Consider the following 15,621-nt stretch of genomic DNA (forward strand, 5'->3'; position numbering starts at 1 on the left):
CAGAGAGAGCAAAACCTGTTTCAAAATAATACTCACATGCCTGAACTCAGCAACACACTGACAAGCACAATGAGTGTAATACAGTTTATATATGAACTCACTGGAAAACTCACAGATGTGCAAACACACTGTCCACCAATGAATGAACTCACTGGCAAGCTCACAGATGTGCAAACACACTGCAGATACAGCAGGAGGGTGCAGAATCCAGGGCTCTTGCTTTTTAATGTTTTTTTAATCTCCAAAATCTCCAAATCAGAAGTGTGAGAAGTAGGGCAATATCTGAGGAAGATGGCCACTTGATTCACTAGCTAGTGAAGTAGTGAATAGAAACCGCATAGTGAAGTAGTGAATACATACTGATACTGTTTCTCTGCTATTTGGTTTTGAGATGCCCAGCAGACATTCATGCAGACATTCATACAGATTCACCATGTTCTACATACCATGTTTTACTAGCTTTGTGCTAACTGCCAAATGAATGCAAGCAAATGCGACGGTCTTTGGAAATAAGGAAGTGAGCATTAGTGGTCTGTGCAATGACCTGCACTGATATCTAAACAAATGCACCTTACACTGCTTTACATGCTGTATTCGGCATGAATCAACACCTGGTGTTCCCAACCACAAAAGAAGAATTTCACTAATTATACAACTGCATCCATTAACAATTTTCAAATTAGCTCATTTGCAATTTTTAGCATCATTTAATCCATCTGGTTTCTATTCGTTATACAGAGCTACAAATAAACTGTGTTGCAAATCCAGCTGCCTGGAGTTACTTAACTCAAACCTGTATGTTCTTATTTTTCCACTGATTAAGAGGTTGGTGGCATAAGCATAAAACCACCGAGACAGAAATCAATCACGTCCTATGGTTCCATAAGGTCACACCAGCAACACACCTGTTATCACACAAAGCCTGTGGTCTTCGGCTACAGAATATATCAGGCAGCGTATGTGGAGAGAATGTGAGGAGAATTCCACTGGTCCCACCAGGGGTGAGAGATCAAAGATGAACAATTCAATTCCTTATGTTATGAATAAACTGAATGGAAATGGGGGGGGGGGGGTTAGGATGATTCCAAAGGCTGCTGGGTGACAGGAGTCTTAAAAATTAGCTTGTGGGAGTTTTACTTACATGAAAGTGTTCTGAAAGCTGCATGAAAAATGATTGGTTCAGAAAAATAGCCAAATTGTAGAGGAGGTGGGTCCAAGCAACTACAGACATTTGATTGGTTGCTTGAACTGACCTCTACAATCTGACTGGTTCCAAGAGATAACCAATAGTTCTGCCCTCAGAACATTTTTGTTAGGAGCATAATTGGATTGGTCTGGGTTGGGGGCCCAATATGATATGTTTTCATGGGGCTTAGTGTCGCTGGGTCATACTGTTTTTGAAATGACCGCATCAGCTGCTGCCAGCAGTGTAATAAAAAGCTTCCTGACTGAGAGAGCTGATGCTGCTGTTACAGATATAACCACGCAGCTGGTAAGAGGCGCGACTCTCACCTTGGGCGTGTGCGAGGCGCCCGTCAACACCATGTCTGCAGACTGGCCGGGTGCCAGCTCCAGGCGTGGGGGATCCAAGGTAAAGACGGGCCCGTCGCACTCTGGGGCATGCAGGGATTCTAGCCGTTTATCGTCCCCGGAGCTCTCGGGGCGGGAAGGTGGGGCAGCACGACGCCAGAAAGGGGGGGAAGCCATCAGTCATCCAGTAGAGCTGCTGGGAGTGACGGCCTCGGTTCGTCAGCTTAAAGCAGTACCTTAACACGCCTGAGCTGGAAGTGGGGGGGATGGGTGAGTCGTCATGACAACTAATATATGACAACATTTTTTGACATCTCTAACATACACAGGCGTCATAGAACTGGCTGGATAAATGTATGAATGCCCAGTCTTCTATGCATAAGCTATCCATGAACACTGAAGAAACCGTGAACTTTACCTCCAGGGGCTCAATGTCACACAAACAGGCTTAATAGCCCACTGGAGCTCATAACCAGTGCGAATAGCGATCTTCAGGTGAGGGTGGCACTACACTCCCACGATGCAGGTCAAACAGAGAAAGGTGACATCGATAATTTTTTTTCCCGATTTAACCTAATTTTAAAAATGTTAATACTTCCGACAATGGACGTTTTGAAAAGAAGACAGATTACGGATTTAGACAGCGTTTTTTTTTCATGGTTCTACATTAAGATTTCAGCAAGATGTAAACTGAAATAGACGTTAAGAGTACGCTGCATCGCCTAGAGCCCAGAGGGTTAAAGCATGTGAGCAGAGCAATATTCGGGCCATAAAACGCAGTAGCCTTTTCTCCCCACTTCTGGGGGACAAAAAGTGCGTCTTATTGTCCAAAAAATACGGTATACATCTGACAAAACAGCTGAGGGGGGGGGGGGGCATTTATATGACATTTTCACTGTATGCCGCTCTCAGGAATGGGGAATTCCATCGGCATGTGTCTGTGTTTGAGGGATTAACTCGGAATAAGGCTTCTTAAGTCTATAAATCAAGATCAATAAAATCACCCACCTCCTTCACCCTTTATTCCACATCAGTAATAATCGTTAGAGTCCTCGCCCCCCCCCCCCCCACACCCGTTATTCAAACACATATGCGTATTCAAGGAGGCTAGCTACCTAAAGTGTGCGCCAAGGTGGAGGCTGGGGGCGAAGGGCCGGTCCGTGACGATGGTGGTGCCTTCGCCCTTGGCGGAGACGCCGATGCTGCGGGCCTGACTGTGCTCGATGGCCAGGTGCAGCTTGTCGTGGAAGGGCACAGTGTCATCCAGGAAAGCCACCAGTGTCAGCTGCAGCTCCCCCTCTGGGGCCACCGCCCCCTCGCTGGGCTCCACCCGCCACTGGGACCGGCGGCGCACCTGCCACCCAGAGGGCATTTTCACCTTCATTCTGCTTGGCGCGGAGCAGCTTATATCGCAGCGTCCGCGATCGACCTTCCAGACTTACGACCAACCCGCTGATAAGCAGCCCCGTTTAAAAGACAGAAACCCTCCCTAAAAAGGTCCAGTTGAAAGTGTTAAATACCCAAAAACTTCCATTAAGTGACTCTGTGTTTAAAAAAGTGCACATGCATCATCTTCCTAACATTTTTCTGGGGCAGGATCACAAGGGGAATAGGGCACAGAGCCAGGGAACATGCCGGACTGGATGCCAGGCCACTACAGAGCTCAGACGCACACTGGTCAATTTAGAGATTAGGCTGTTAGCTGAACTTTGTCTTTGGATTGCAGAAGGATAGCAGAGTGACCCATGCAGCACGAGGAAAACGTGCAAACTCCACACTCATAGAGCAAGCGTGGGATCTCACCCCTCAGTCTGACGGTCCCCACTGACACTGTGTTGCCCAAAGCACACATCCAGGAGTTAATATTTGGCTTATATTTAATATCTCCATGGTAGCAAAACCACAGCCGAGGTAACTCTAAGGACAAGGCAGAGACCTCTCCCTGACCAGTCTGCCCAGAGCAACCCCCCCCCCCCTTTCCTTGCATTCTTGCAGGATAATTCTACTCTAATGAAGGCTACTTCCTTTCCCACCTTGTATCATTTCCTGGTGTAAAACATCACATCACTCTGTTTGAATAATCTATAAAAGCAGGGACTTTGACACCCCCCCAGTAAGAGCACCCATCATTGCCCTGAGGTCCACCTTGGTGCTACACTTTTCTTCCTGTCCAGCATCACTTCATCATGACAAAAGGCTGGGGCTGCTTTGGAATGCCTATATCGCGTATAGTTTCCGTAAACGAAAGGAATTTATTATTAAGCATTATTCAGGTGATTAAAAAGTGTAATGATTCACCTTGTTTTTTAACGTACTGGATGATCGAATGGAATTATCTGGCTACAGAAAGATGTTTTTACTTGAGCTATTTACGGCATGGAAGTCCTTGAATTAGCATCCGATATATCCGTCAAGTTTAATGGAGTCAGCTCTGGGATCGTCTCCTTTCCTCCAACTCCTACTCAGGTCAGGAAACTTCTCGGCAAAATTGCAAGTCATCAGTAAACAACCACAGGGCACCGTTACTGATCCATGTCGCAGCCAGGGATCCGTTTGCCAAGAAATAAAAACACCTTAGAAAACACCTCACCTGAAGGAATCTCCCAAACACATCAACTTCCCTAACAGCTACTTTTTCAAATGGGTCATTTCCTTTCACTTACTTTTACGGGGGGGCCATCGCAGGTACGACTCATCTCAACAAAGCTTTAAGCGCTTTTTATACACAAATATATATAAGCTAAAATATATATAAGCTAATTAGCATGGAATGTCGATACTGGGATACCCCCATTCTCAAAATATGAATAATGTTTTCATGCTTTTAAAGCATAAATATATTTTGCATAATGCTGCTTTTTTGCTTCAATTCCAAACATAATGAACACTTCAATGGTCCTCGGCATCTTCTATCACAATCATTCACTGTATAATGAACTCACTGAAGAGGTCCTGGAAGTAACTGTTAGTTATTCACGTCATGTTGCCTGCAGGACTGTAACATTGCGCCGTCCTTTAAATAACTAGCTCCCTTACTTCATGAATCACTCATTAACATTGTGAATGTGGCATTGTTACACTTTTAAAACTATAATATTTAAAGTAACATCTGTGATACCATTTCACAGCTACATACTGCATGTAAAATCCAAGTAATTTTTAAGTGCTTTCTAAGTGCTGTTTTGGGATTGTACCATAAACACATCTAGATAGAATGGAAGATGGGAATAAAAACCTGTGGATGCGTCTATGTACTGTTCCATCTGTTTCATCACTGGCTTAATGCATCCTTTACTTTAACTGCCAATGATAACCTTCATAGTCTTTAAATAAAAGCCAAAATGAGAATGAAATATATTAATTCAAAGAAACTCTGAAGATACTTAGAAGGGGGGGATTTTACCCTGGGGGTGGAATGCATGCATTTTAATTCCAGTTAATCAGATCAGACCTGCATTAAGGAGATTTAATCTCATCGATTTCTCTAAACCAAATTACTTTTAAGAAGATGGAGCTCTGAAATGGAGCCAAATGTAAATCTCACTTACATGCACTCATTCTCCTTAATGACTTTAAAGCGTTAATTAGAACTGAAACACATATTCGCAAGTTCAAAACACTCATTTGCGACGTGTATCGTATTATTTAATTTTCTTTGGTTATAAGGTAGGTCTGTACGTCTTTGCCAGACCTTTAAGTGGTCATCATTCAGTCCTAGGGCAGCTGCAATTGATTAACATCTGGTGATGTTTTTGAATCGACCCACCTTGTGAATTCCTGGAAACTCTGAGGCAAGAAAGGGATCAAATCTCAGATCGTCCAACACATGAATGAACACACTGCTTTAAGCTGTAGTGTGATTGTCTTACCACACGATTTATATAATCAGACATCCCACCTCTCCCGGACGTACTGGGAGTCTCCCACAGACTGACAGCAGCTCCCTGACTCCCACGACTCGTAAATGTGTCATTTCTGTTATTTAGTGGCGGTTAAATTTGCAGGCAAGGAGCTTGACACCTTTCAACGCCAGCATCCCCCCCCCCCCCCCCTCTCCTTCCTGCAGAACTCCCGGCTCCTTGAATTCAAACATGCCTAAGCTGGGATGTCTGTATAATGACCATAAACTGAGGACAGCTTCTATAAACTCAGGATGTTTCTACAATAAAGCAATACTCATTTACAAGATGTTTTACGGTGCCCTCATCACTGCCCATCCGTACCTCCTGAAGTAACATTCTATAGTTTCTCATTAGCATACCATTCCAACACCTGCCAATGATATTGCCTTCCTAGCTTCACAATCTGTTCCTTGGCCATAAATCCATTAGCCTCCGTTCTGGTTGGTTCAAAGGGGGGGGCGGTTGGGGCCTAACGCCCGCGGATCAAGCAGGACCAAAGACATTAAATCTGCCACCAGTTTGGATCGTCCTGGACTTTCCAGAAGCTAATTACGCTTGATTTGTTGGCTCTCCAGCTTAATAATGGTCTGAGTGAGTGATGAGCGCTCCCGCAGGAACGTAAAAAGTAGAAGTAGGGAAAAAGAGAAAAGACGTTTTATCCATTTACAATGGCAAAGTGTTCTGTTTCTGAAAAAAAATAATCCTTATTCAGTTACAAAATATCAAGACGCAATTGAACAAACTGTGTTGTCATGCTAAATGTTGCAGAGATCATTTTGTACCACATGGAAGATGTGAGATTTGTATGAACGCACAGACGCCTCCACGCATACACATGTGTGGTCCAGAAGTGTACGGTATTACTACAGCATCCTGTTCAGGCGCACTCCTACCATCAAGCAGAGTGTTATAGGGTCCAGACCCCCCATGACCCAGAGCAAAATAAGTGGTTAGAAGTTGATGCATACAGCAGTGAAGATGGATGCATACAGCGATATCTCTCAAAGCACGATATTTTATATTGTGGACTAAATACTGCTGTGGCTGCTACATTATTAAAATTCCTTAGGGCTGCTGGGCACTCAGGATGTAATGGGACAGGATTGTTTCCAAAACTCCAGGTTTCTGCCAGTATGTCCACTAATCACACCTGGGACCGGTGCTTAAGTATCAAAGTATAGAAAAGGCATTTATATGAAAATAAAGCAAAAGACGTATCTCTGGGATGGAAACTAGAGAGAAGGAGTGCGAGCGTTTGTGCTGCAGAGATAAGCGAACGCAGAGCCAATTCTACAGAGATGAAGGAAAGGCGAGTGCACGTCTCCGAAGCTTGTTTAAGTGAGTACGGTTAGCATGGCAGAGGTGATACGGTTAGCATGGCAGAGGTGGTACGGTTAGCATGGCAGAGACGGCACGGTTAGCATGGCAGAGGCGGCACGGTTAGCATGGCAGAGGCGGCACGGTTAGCATGGCAGAGGCGGTACGGTTAGCATGGCAGAGGCGGTACGGTTAGCATGGCAGAGGCGGTACGGTTAGCATGGCAGAGGTGGTACGGTTAGCATGACAAAGGTGGTACGGTTAGCATGGCAGAGATGGCACGGCTAGCATGGCTATGGGCCCGAAAGGCTAATGAAAAAGCATCACGCTGTTTCTTTCCATACATGCATGAGTTTCGTTTTGTTACATTTCATAAACTGAGCATTTGTAATAACATCACTCTCTTAAGCAATAAAATATAGTAATTGCAAAAGAAAAACCTTCATAACCTTTCATACTTCCTGTCATACAGGAAACTACTTTTCTTATAGTTAATTCAGAGGCCTTATTTAAAACTATTGCTTCCCCATAATGCTGTGTTTTCTAGCAGTGCAGAAAACCTAAATGCATGACAGAAATGCTGCTAGGGTGAGAGTTACAGGCCCCTCAGACAAAGGTCACTATCTACCCTTTTTCCCACGACAACAGCCTGATGTGCACAGAGCAAAAGGCTTCATTAATCACACAATTAGAGGAGGCTGAATAAAGCCGGATGTCAGGCTAAAACCAAACGGACCAAGATAGACCTTTGCTGACCTTTGGCTCCCCCCTTTCTTCCGCTTTCCCCATCTGTGTGGAGACATGCCTGAAATGTTCGACGGGTGGCCATACGCACCATTTGGGCCAAGAAGGGGGCCGGGATGGGAGACTGGTTCAGGAGCCTCACTGTCCTGGAGACGTCGGTCAAGACCGGGATGCTGCCGAAGTCTAGCTCTGTGGGGCTGACGTGCACGACGGGACCCTCTCCGACACAGGAGAGGATCAGCTCCTGCGGGGCGGGATGGTGCGGGCAGACTCTCTGTTATAATGCCTAAGCGTTCACGCCAAGAGCATGCAAGGGCCACAACATACAGAAGCATACATTTACACAGTTAGCAGGTGCTTTTGCCCAAACCAACATACAAGCACCGTGCAAACATCCATGCTGTCAGAGTCACCTAGGCATAAATTCAGCTACTGCAGGCTGACCTTCCAGTGTAAGCAGTATTAGAGCAGGAGCTACACATGAACTACAGAAAAAAAGGGTAAAAATGTGTACTTTTCTTTGTCACTCTACCCTTGTAATTGTACCTTTTAAGGTACAGAAATAGACTCTGAGGAACATCCCAAAGGTACAAACAGCATTAATGTACCATCAATGGTACATAAATGTTCATCAAAGCCCATTTCTGTACCTCAAAACATACAATTATCTACAGGGTACAATTAGAAGACAAGAAAAGGTACAAATGTTTACCCTTCTTCTGAGATTGTACACAACAACTTTAAATAACCTAAACAGACTATTTAAGGAGTAGAAGTGCAACATAAGGGCATCTCAAGAATGTAAAGAGGTTCTCAGATGCTCTTACCAGTGGGGGTTCCTCACTGCCAAACACGGCGATGTGAGCGGCCACCACCAGCCTGCCCACGGTCTTGGCCTGCAGAAGCAGAGGGATCTCTGCTTCACCTCGCGGCTGGATTATCCCACGGGGATGGAGGCTGGAGTACAGGAAAGAGGGCCTCTCCTCGTACTCCTGCGGAGGGGAACACGGACACAAACAGTCAGGGAACACCGAGCATTGACCAGAGGTTGGTTCCCAGAAGCTCTCCTCCTGACCTGCGGCAGCAGACCGTAGCAGGCAGGCAGGTCAGCCTCGTTGGTGAGCTTCACGGACACCGTGAAGGGGTGGTTCAGGAAGCAGCCCTCCAGCTCCAGCGTGGGCTTGACCAGGCGCACCTTGGGCACCAGGCATCTGAGCAGAGCAGAAGTCAGGAAGTACAGACAGACAGACTGAGGAGTGTGAAGGGGACTGGGCAGGTTTACTGGGTCCGCTTGGGGCCCCATACCTCGCATGGATGGGCAGGGACATCACCTCCTCCCCTACTCCTTCCACATCTACCACCAGGGCCAGGCTGCACATCTGCACACAGTTAGGGCACAGAGTCACCTGCGAATTCAAAGAGAGAGAAAGGGAGCATGACTGACTGCCTACAAAGATCAATGATCATACAAATCACTGGAACAGCACAGCGTTTCAATAAAAACACCCAACCTGCCCCACTAAAAATGAAATAGGAATATGCCTCCTGCCCTGCTTTCATCATCGGCATGATGTGCCTTTGCTGTGCCTGTCTGGTTCAAGATGGCTGACAGCCGAGCGCTTGTTGTCTTTGATGTTAGACATGTGTCACTGAACAGAAAGAAATGCATCACCACATGACAAGGGATTCCCAGGGGCGAGGAGCTCCACTGGGCCTCATGACCATCATGTGACAGGGATGTGCAGGAAACCAGACTGTTATCTATCGATTTGAAGCTGAAATGTGGTGTGAGGATGCCTTAATGGGCGCGAGGTCGGTCATGCTGACGGGAGCCGAGCTCTCGATCGATGCGGAAGGGGCCCTGACATATGACACACCGGCGCTTTTGTTAGCGCTGGTGCACGTCGCAGATTGGTGTCAGTTCGCTGAAGGCGTGCTGGGAGTCGCACGACCGCCTGTCAGTCACCCAATCGAGCGGCTCTGCAGAGCCCACATCCCCCTGTGCTCTCATGTATATTCCGGACAAAGGGTCAGAGCGGGATGGAAATGGCACCCGAGTGAAAAACTGGGCGGGGGGGGGGGACACCAGTCTGAAAGACGCATCACCACGGGTGCTGGGGAGCTCCCAGTAACAGGAAATGGCCACGGCGTGACAGGCAGAGTCGGCCAGCGCTCAGAAACACAGCGCGAGGTACGTGGCGGGTGGAGGAAGCGGGCAGGGTGTTGCGGGGGGGGGGGGGCAATACTGCTCACAATTCACAGTCTTTCTTAAACTGATTCAAAACCTTTCAAATAGAAAATGCGAGAACAGTCACAGGCTTATTGACTCACAGTGATATGATTATACATGTAATTTAGAATAATAAGTATTATGTAAGTATTATGTAAGGGTTAATGCATGACAAGCCGTGCATTATGCGTTTTTAAATGCATAGCTGTGAAGTGCATTTCGAAACGCATTATGCATGGCTTGGAGTACATTAACCCACTTACACCATGGTTGCAGTACATCTGGCTTACACGTTTAAACACATTTGCAGAAAATGCACTTACCAGTAAACTACTTTCTTCTGCCAATGATTAAACATTTTATGTTCATTTTGTATTCTGTTCTGTACCCAGGAGGTTAACTAACATCAGTCAAGTATTGAAGATTACAATCATACATTGATTTATTACTGGCTGCCACTACATGTGCAGTTAAAAATCAAAACCCTTTTGACTAATCAGATTTGAGAATCCAGCACTGCCGTAGTATAGAAATTATGAATGTAATAATATGCATGTATGTTATGTCAATGTTAGTTAGAACCAACTGGAAAATCCACAGATAAATTCAGTCTTGTTTATTATTTCTGTCCCATATTTTAATTTTAGCTTTAATTAAAATGTCCTTGGCTTCAATTAAACGCAGCAGCACCCAAATTAATACCTGGATGTCCATCAGCCCTTGGGCATGAATGGTGCCGGAACTGGGGCTGAGCGCAAACTCCGCTGGCTGGACCGTCGGGTCACTGTGGCCGGCCCAGTCAGTGCGGTTTGGGTCAGAGACCTGGTCCATACTGCGGATGCTTGGGGGGCCACTGCCGTCACCCAGGATGCGAAGGTTGAAGGTCATGGGTATCAGGGAGGTGTTGTTAAGCTGGAAGGTCAGGGTACAGGGGAAACCTGAGAAGAACCAAAAACAGAAAAAGCCTGTAGTGATGAGCTTGTCCCTAACAGGGTGACGGAGGAGCTGCTTGTTACAGTTGGCAGGCATAATTAATCAAACACGATACAGGAGAATCAAACCGCCTGCCAGAACCACAATAACAGACAGCAAGCTGGGCATTCCAGGCACCCACCAAAGGACACATCGCCGAAGTTGAGCTCGGGAACGCTGAACTGAAAGGTGGGTCCCATTACACGACCCCTGCAAGAGGCAGAAGAGCAACCGGTTATGATATTCGATCTGTACGAGGCGGAGCCAGCGGAGGTGAAACGCGGCTGTGTGATGGGCGAAAGGAGAAGTGAGTAAACAGTCGTTAATCCTATATGTACAGTAGCAGTCAAAAGTCAGGACACAAATACTTTCAATGCATTTCTGTCTATTTTAGCTATGTTACTCACCTTGTCGTAAAAGGCCTTGTGGCAATGAAATAATACATATCAAATATTGAAAAGACCCAAAGAAGTGTCAGAATTCTCTCAGATTTTAGACTATTCAACTTAGCCCCCCTTAGCTTCGACGACAACATTGCAGACTCTTGCCATTCTTTCCATCACTTTCCAAATTCTTTCACTTTCCACTTCTCCAGCAGTCCAGAAGGCACCAGCTGGCTGCCTTGCTCTTACTCTTTGATACAACTCATCCCAAACCGGCTCTGTGGGGCTCCGGTTGGGGGGGATTGTGGGGGCCAGGTCATCTGTCACAGCACTCTCTTTCCTTGTTCACAAGACAACACAGTACTTACATGACCTGGAGGTGTGCTTAGGGTCGTCATCTTGTGGAAAACAGATGATTTTTAGTATGTGTCTAGATTTTTGACTGGTACTGTATAATATGGGTATTTTGGCTGCAATAATAAGCGTCAGAATGAAAAGTCACCATAACCCTAACCTGAAACCGGCCTTTGTAATTAAACATAAACCCCATCAATCCAGCCAGAATGCAAGTCTTGAGTATGGAAATGAGCTGAATGAAAGACTGATGAAGGACCTGAATGTAAGGCTGATTGGTTGGGGGTTCCCCTCCACGGCAAAGAGGATCTCCTCACTGAACATCCCAAGGATGCCCGAGGAGAAGGAGACCACCATGGCGTGGCAGGAGCCTGGGGGGACCGTGCCCTCACTGGGGCTGAAGGAGAAGCAGCGGCCTTGGGCAGAACTTGGCGGCACCAGGCGGAATGGGGCGTCAATATAGCCCTTGTTGGACAAGAGCACCTGCAGATGAACAGGGTCCAAAGAGGAGGGAAGACAAAGAACCAGAGGTGAGGGATAGGTGAGCTGGTGGTCTGACTTCACTGGAGCAGCTCAGGTTAGGCACCATGCAAAGGTTTGCTACAGTAGGCACTCTGACCTCTCACCTCATAGCTGTGCTTCGAGTGGATGAAGACGTTGCCCACGTCCAGCAGGTCGAAGCTGAACTCCAACCTGGGCCCAACGCCCTCCCCTTTAATGCGCATAGGCAGGCGACTCTCTCGACCTGCATGGGATCAGGTGAAGGGAAACGGCTACATAACCTGTTTACAAAAACAGCCACTTACGAACAAGCACTGAGATCCAAGCCAAGTAAACCAATCTGAAGACCAAGAGAAGCTGACACATCCAGTGAATGAATTTATGTCTATGAATTCAGACACAGAGGCTCACAAACCAGCCTCCCACCCCCGTAAAACACTCACATTTCACAGTGTACTCTGTTCTGCAGGCAGTACGGAAACCCAGACTAGCGCTGCATCTCCCAGCAGCAGTGAGACGGCAGTAATGAACCGAGAGAGCCGCCAGCATTGATCTTTTGCTCTCTGCAGGAGACTGAGCAGAAACTTCAGAAGCTGCATCCAGAACCTTCTTCTGCCCCTTCTGCAGAAATGTACTGGGTGGCAGATGAACTGCTTTACTGCAGACTATAGTGTTTTAGGGTTTGATTTCGCCGGTGTTAAAAGGGTTAGACATCATCACTCGTAAAGGTTCAGAAGACAGAAATGAGTAGCTTTGTCCTGGTAATGAAGGATGGGTGACACATAAATCCACCAGGCTGTTTCATGCCCCCTTTATATAGGTCCACATTTTCTACACTACAGCCACAAACTTGAGAGCTATATTACACCTAAAGTCCAACAGGCCTTGTCAGAGGAAAGAGACACCATCGCTCAACTGCAACAAACAAAAAGAACCTCCTGATGAGGTTTAATGTTACAGCAACGACTCTTCTGGGCCGGACCAGCAGTGTGACTCAGCTTCAAAGCCTCTCTGATAACCATAATTTATTAATATATGAAGGCAGGCCAGAGAAAAGGAACGATCTGCTCTTGGCTGGATTAATACATTCATTTCATGACCGTAACACAACAAAGTTTGTACTTCAATAAAAACGTGACCAGCTTCTAAACGTTTAACAGGGATTTGACATCTGGACATGGAATCTGTGATTATCCCATAATTACCAAAAGGGCATCATTTGGAAAGGCAGTCATCTACCCTGGTATTGATCTCCATAAAGCAGTTACAGAATTGCCAGCACAGAGGTTGTCTTGTTTTTTTCCAGTTTTAATTAATCAATATGACCTTTGCTGGAGCTCATAACCCAGTGTTTATGCCAGTGCAGACACTGACCCCCCCCCTGCATTTCAAAGGCAGTGCCATTCCCAATATCGGGAACATCAGAAAATCATGAAAATCAGAGCCGCAGATATAAATTGTGGTGAAATGTAAATCCATTCACTCTTAAAAGAGAATTTTATTTGTGCTGTTAAACAGCAGAACAATTTTATCACTTTTGTTTGATCACTTAAGATTCCAGTGAGCTGAAGTAGGAGGGGTTAGGGATTAGGGGTAGGCCTCAGCGAAGACAGGGCTCTGCAATTCTCAGCTTTTTTAATCTAGTCTTTGGTTGAAGCTGGAACTCTGGAACTGCATAATCAAAACACTAAACACCCCTAATTGCGGTTAAAATAGTCTTTGGAACAGAAGCTTACCAAAATATGATTGAATGCACAATATTTTTATTTTATTCCAAAACAAAAACTGAATGAGTTTTGAAGGATGTGAATTACACTGGAGCTCCATACTTCCAGATTCCAGTGACTTAGACTTTTTTTTTGTATGCGAGGATATCACTGTCTCACACCCCACCCACTTCCGCATGCTGTCATGATCGCATCAAGCTTGCATGCCGCGGGAACGGCCAGCTTCCTCACCTGTAACATCGCAGTATACAGTCTGCTGATAAATCTTCACCTCCTGTGGCTTAAAAGTTATGGTGAACTCGGCCGTCGAGTCGGGCCAGATGTCCCCCTCCTAGGGAAAGGAGATCAGACTGCCGTTTGAAAGTCACGAGCTATCAAACGGCTCGACGTTTGGCTGGTACTACGGTCACAGCACTGAAGCACAGCAAGAGCGCTTTGCCTTGGATGCCGATGGCCAAGAGACGGCGGGCTGCGGAAACTGCAGTACCTTTCATTTCGGAGGACGGTGAATTTGCAGACGCAACATCATTAAAGACGGCAAAACCCAAAGTGACCCGACTCCGCCCGCTGTGCCATCACTGTGTCATACCCACCTGCACGGCACAGCCTGATGCGTCTAAACAAAAGCTGTGCAAAAAAAGGCGGGTTCCCAGTGGAATGCAGTGTTTTTCACACTCACTGGGAACTGCCCTGTGATACACCGTCACAGCTATGACAGTTAAAGTTTGATTGGCTCTCTATGGGGCATCACAAGCTGCCAGTAAGAAATTAGTTCCCTAATCCTGCCTGGTCCTGTGGGGGACACAATTGCTCTTCTCCCCATGTCCCACACATAGAGATAAAGCTGTTTGCTAGAACATCATTCACATGTGCATTACACATCTGTCACGCACACAGAAGTACAGAGGGCAATAAATCTCTCTGGGTAATATCACACATGGCCAAATATTCCAATCCATATTCCAATTTCATCACATCAGTACACGCAAAACATATTGGCCCTAAAAATGAAAAATAAGTCTTATGAAAATGGAATGAGGGAATGAACATTTGGGAAAAGTGCAGCTAACTGCATGTGAGGAACCGGGGGCGGGGGGCGGGTGCTGGTATATAATCAAAAGGAGTGGCATAGCACACGCATTCTGGTCCAACTGAATAAATATAAATCTGTCATTGTCACTGGCTTGACAGCTGCTGTATAAATAAGTCAGTGACACAAGGGAACAAAAAGTCTGATGAATATCGCATCAAACACTTCGGTGCTGCCCGCTACACTAACACTCTGCTGTAAGAGTCCGTGACAAGTACGTAACCGATACAAGCAGATCTGGCACCTTTGTAAATATCTGAATGACTCCAACAGACATCTAGCAGAATCACTGCTACACTAAATATCGTACATATCATACATGTAGGGCTCCAAGACTCTCTGCTATAGAACTGTTCTCCAGCTCCCCCCGTAATTCTGAGCCCCCAGCCTCAGGAAAACGAGCACTGTTTTCCGGTTTAGTGGTCCAGGGCGAGTCTACGCACTGTGGGGCTAATGGTGATGTGGTCACCGGAGAAGACCAGGCGCTCCTCGCGCAGCTGCCTCTGCTGCTTAAAGAAGGTTCTGGAGAGCCGCGAGAGATGATCGCGGAATGCGGGGTCATCGGTGCACTCGGTCAGAAAGTGCTCCATCTTCTTCTCTTCTTCCCTTAGCAGGTCAGAAGAGGGCCTGGCCAAGGATGATGCCAGAGTAAGGAAGAGAAGCAACAGCCCTCACAGATTAGCGACTGCATTTACTGTGGTTGACATACTGTATTCATGCTAGTATATTAGGTTTGATTACCTTTAACTGAGGATTTACATTTCTACCTTTATTTTTTTGTAGCAGATACCTTTGTCCAAAACAACGCAGCATATAACAAACAGCACATTACAAAGAGTCGAGCTGTCAAGTGCAGCTAGCCTGAGCTTCC

General features: G+C 46.2%; 1 protein-coding gene across 1 annotated transcript in view; it reads right to left on the reverse strand.

Moving 5' to 3' along the window:
- hydin (HYDIN axonemal central pair apparatus protein) overlaps nt 1-15,621 on the reverse strand; it is a 73,092-nt gene that overhangs the window by 40,034 nt on the left and 17,437 nt on the right. Inside the window, 13 exon segments of the mRNA XM_048973665.1 lie at nt 1,513-1,687; nt 1,689-1,781; nt 2,646-2,884; nt 7,585-7,737; nt 8,321-8,485; nt 8,569-8,704; nt 8,799-8,899; nt 10,426-10,661; nt 10,838-10,905; nt 11,692-11,915; nt 12,059-12,177; nt 13,892-13,991; nt 15,194-15,377. Coding sequence (XP_048829622.1) covers nt 1,513-1,687; nt 1,689-1,781; nt 2,646-2,884; nt 7,585-7,737; nt 8,321-8,485; nt 8,569-8,704; nt 8,799-8,899; nt 10,426-10,661; nt 10,838-10,905; nt 11,692-11,915; nt 12,059-12,177; nt 13,892-13,991; nt 15,194-15,377 — 1,993 coding nt within the window.

This window comes from Brienomyrus brachyistius, chromosome 13 (genome assembly GCF_023856365.1).
Source record: "Brienomyrus brachyistius isolate T26 chromosome 13, BBRACH_0.4, whole genome shotgun sequence".
NCBI classification, from domain to species: Eukaryota; Metazoa; Chordata; class Actinopteri; order Osteoglossiformes; family Mormyridae; genus Brienomyrus; species Brienomyrus brachyistius.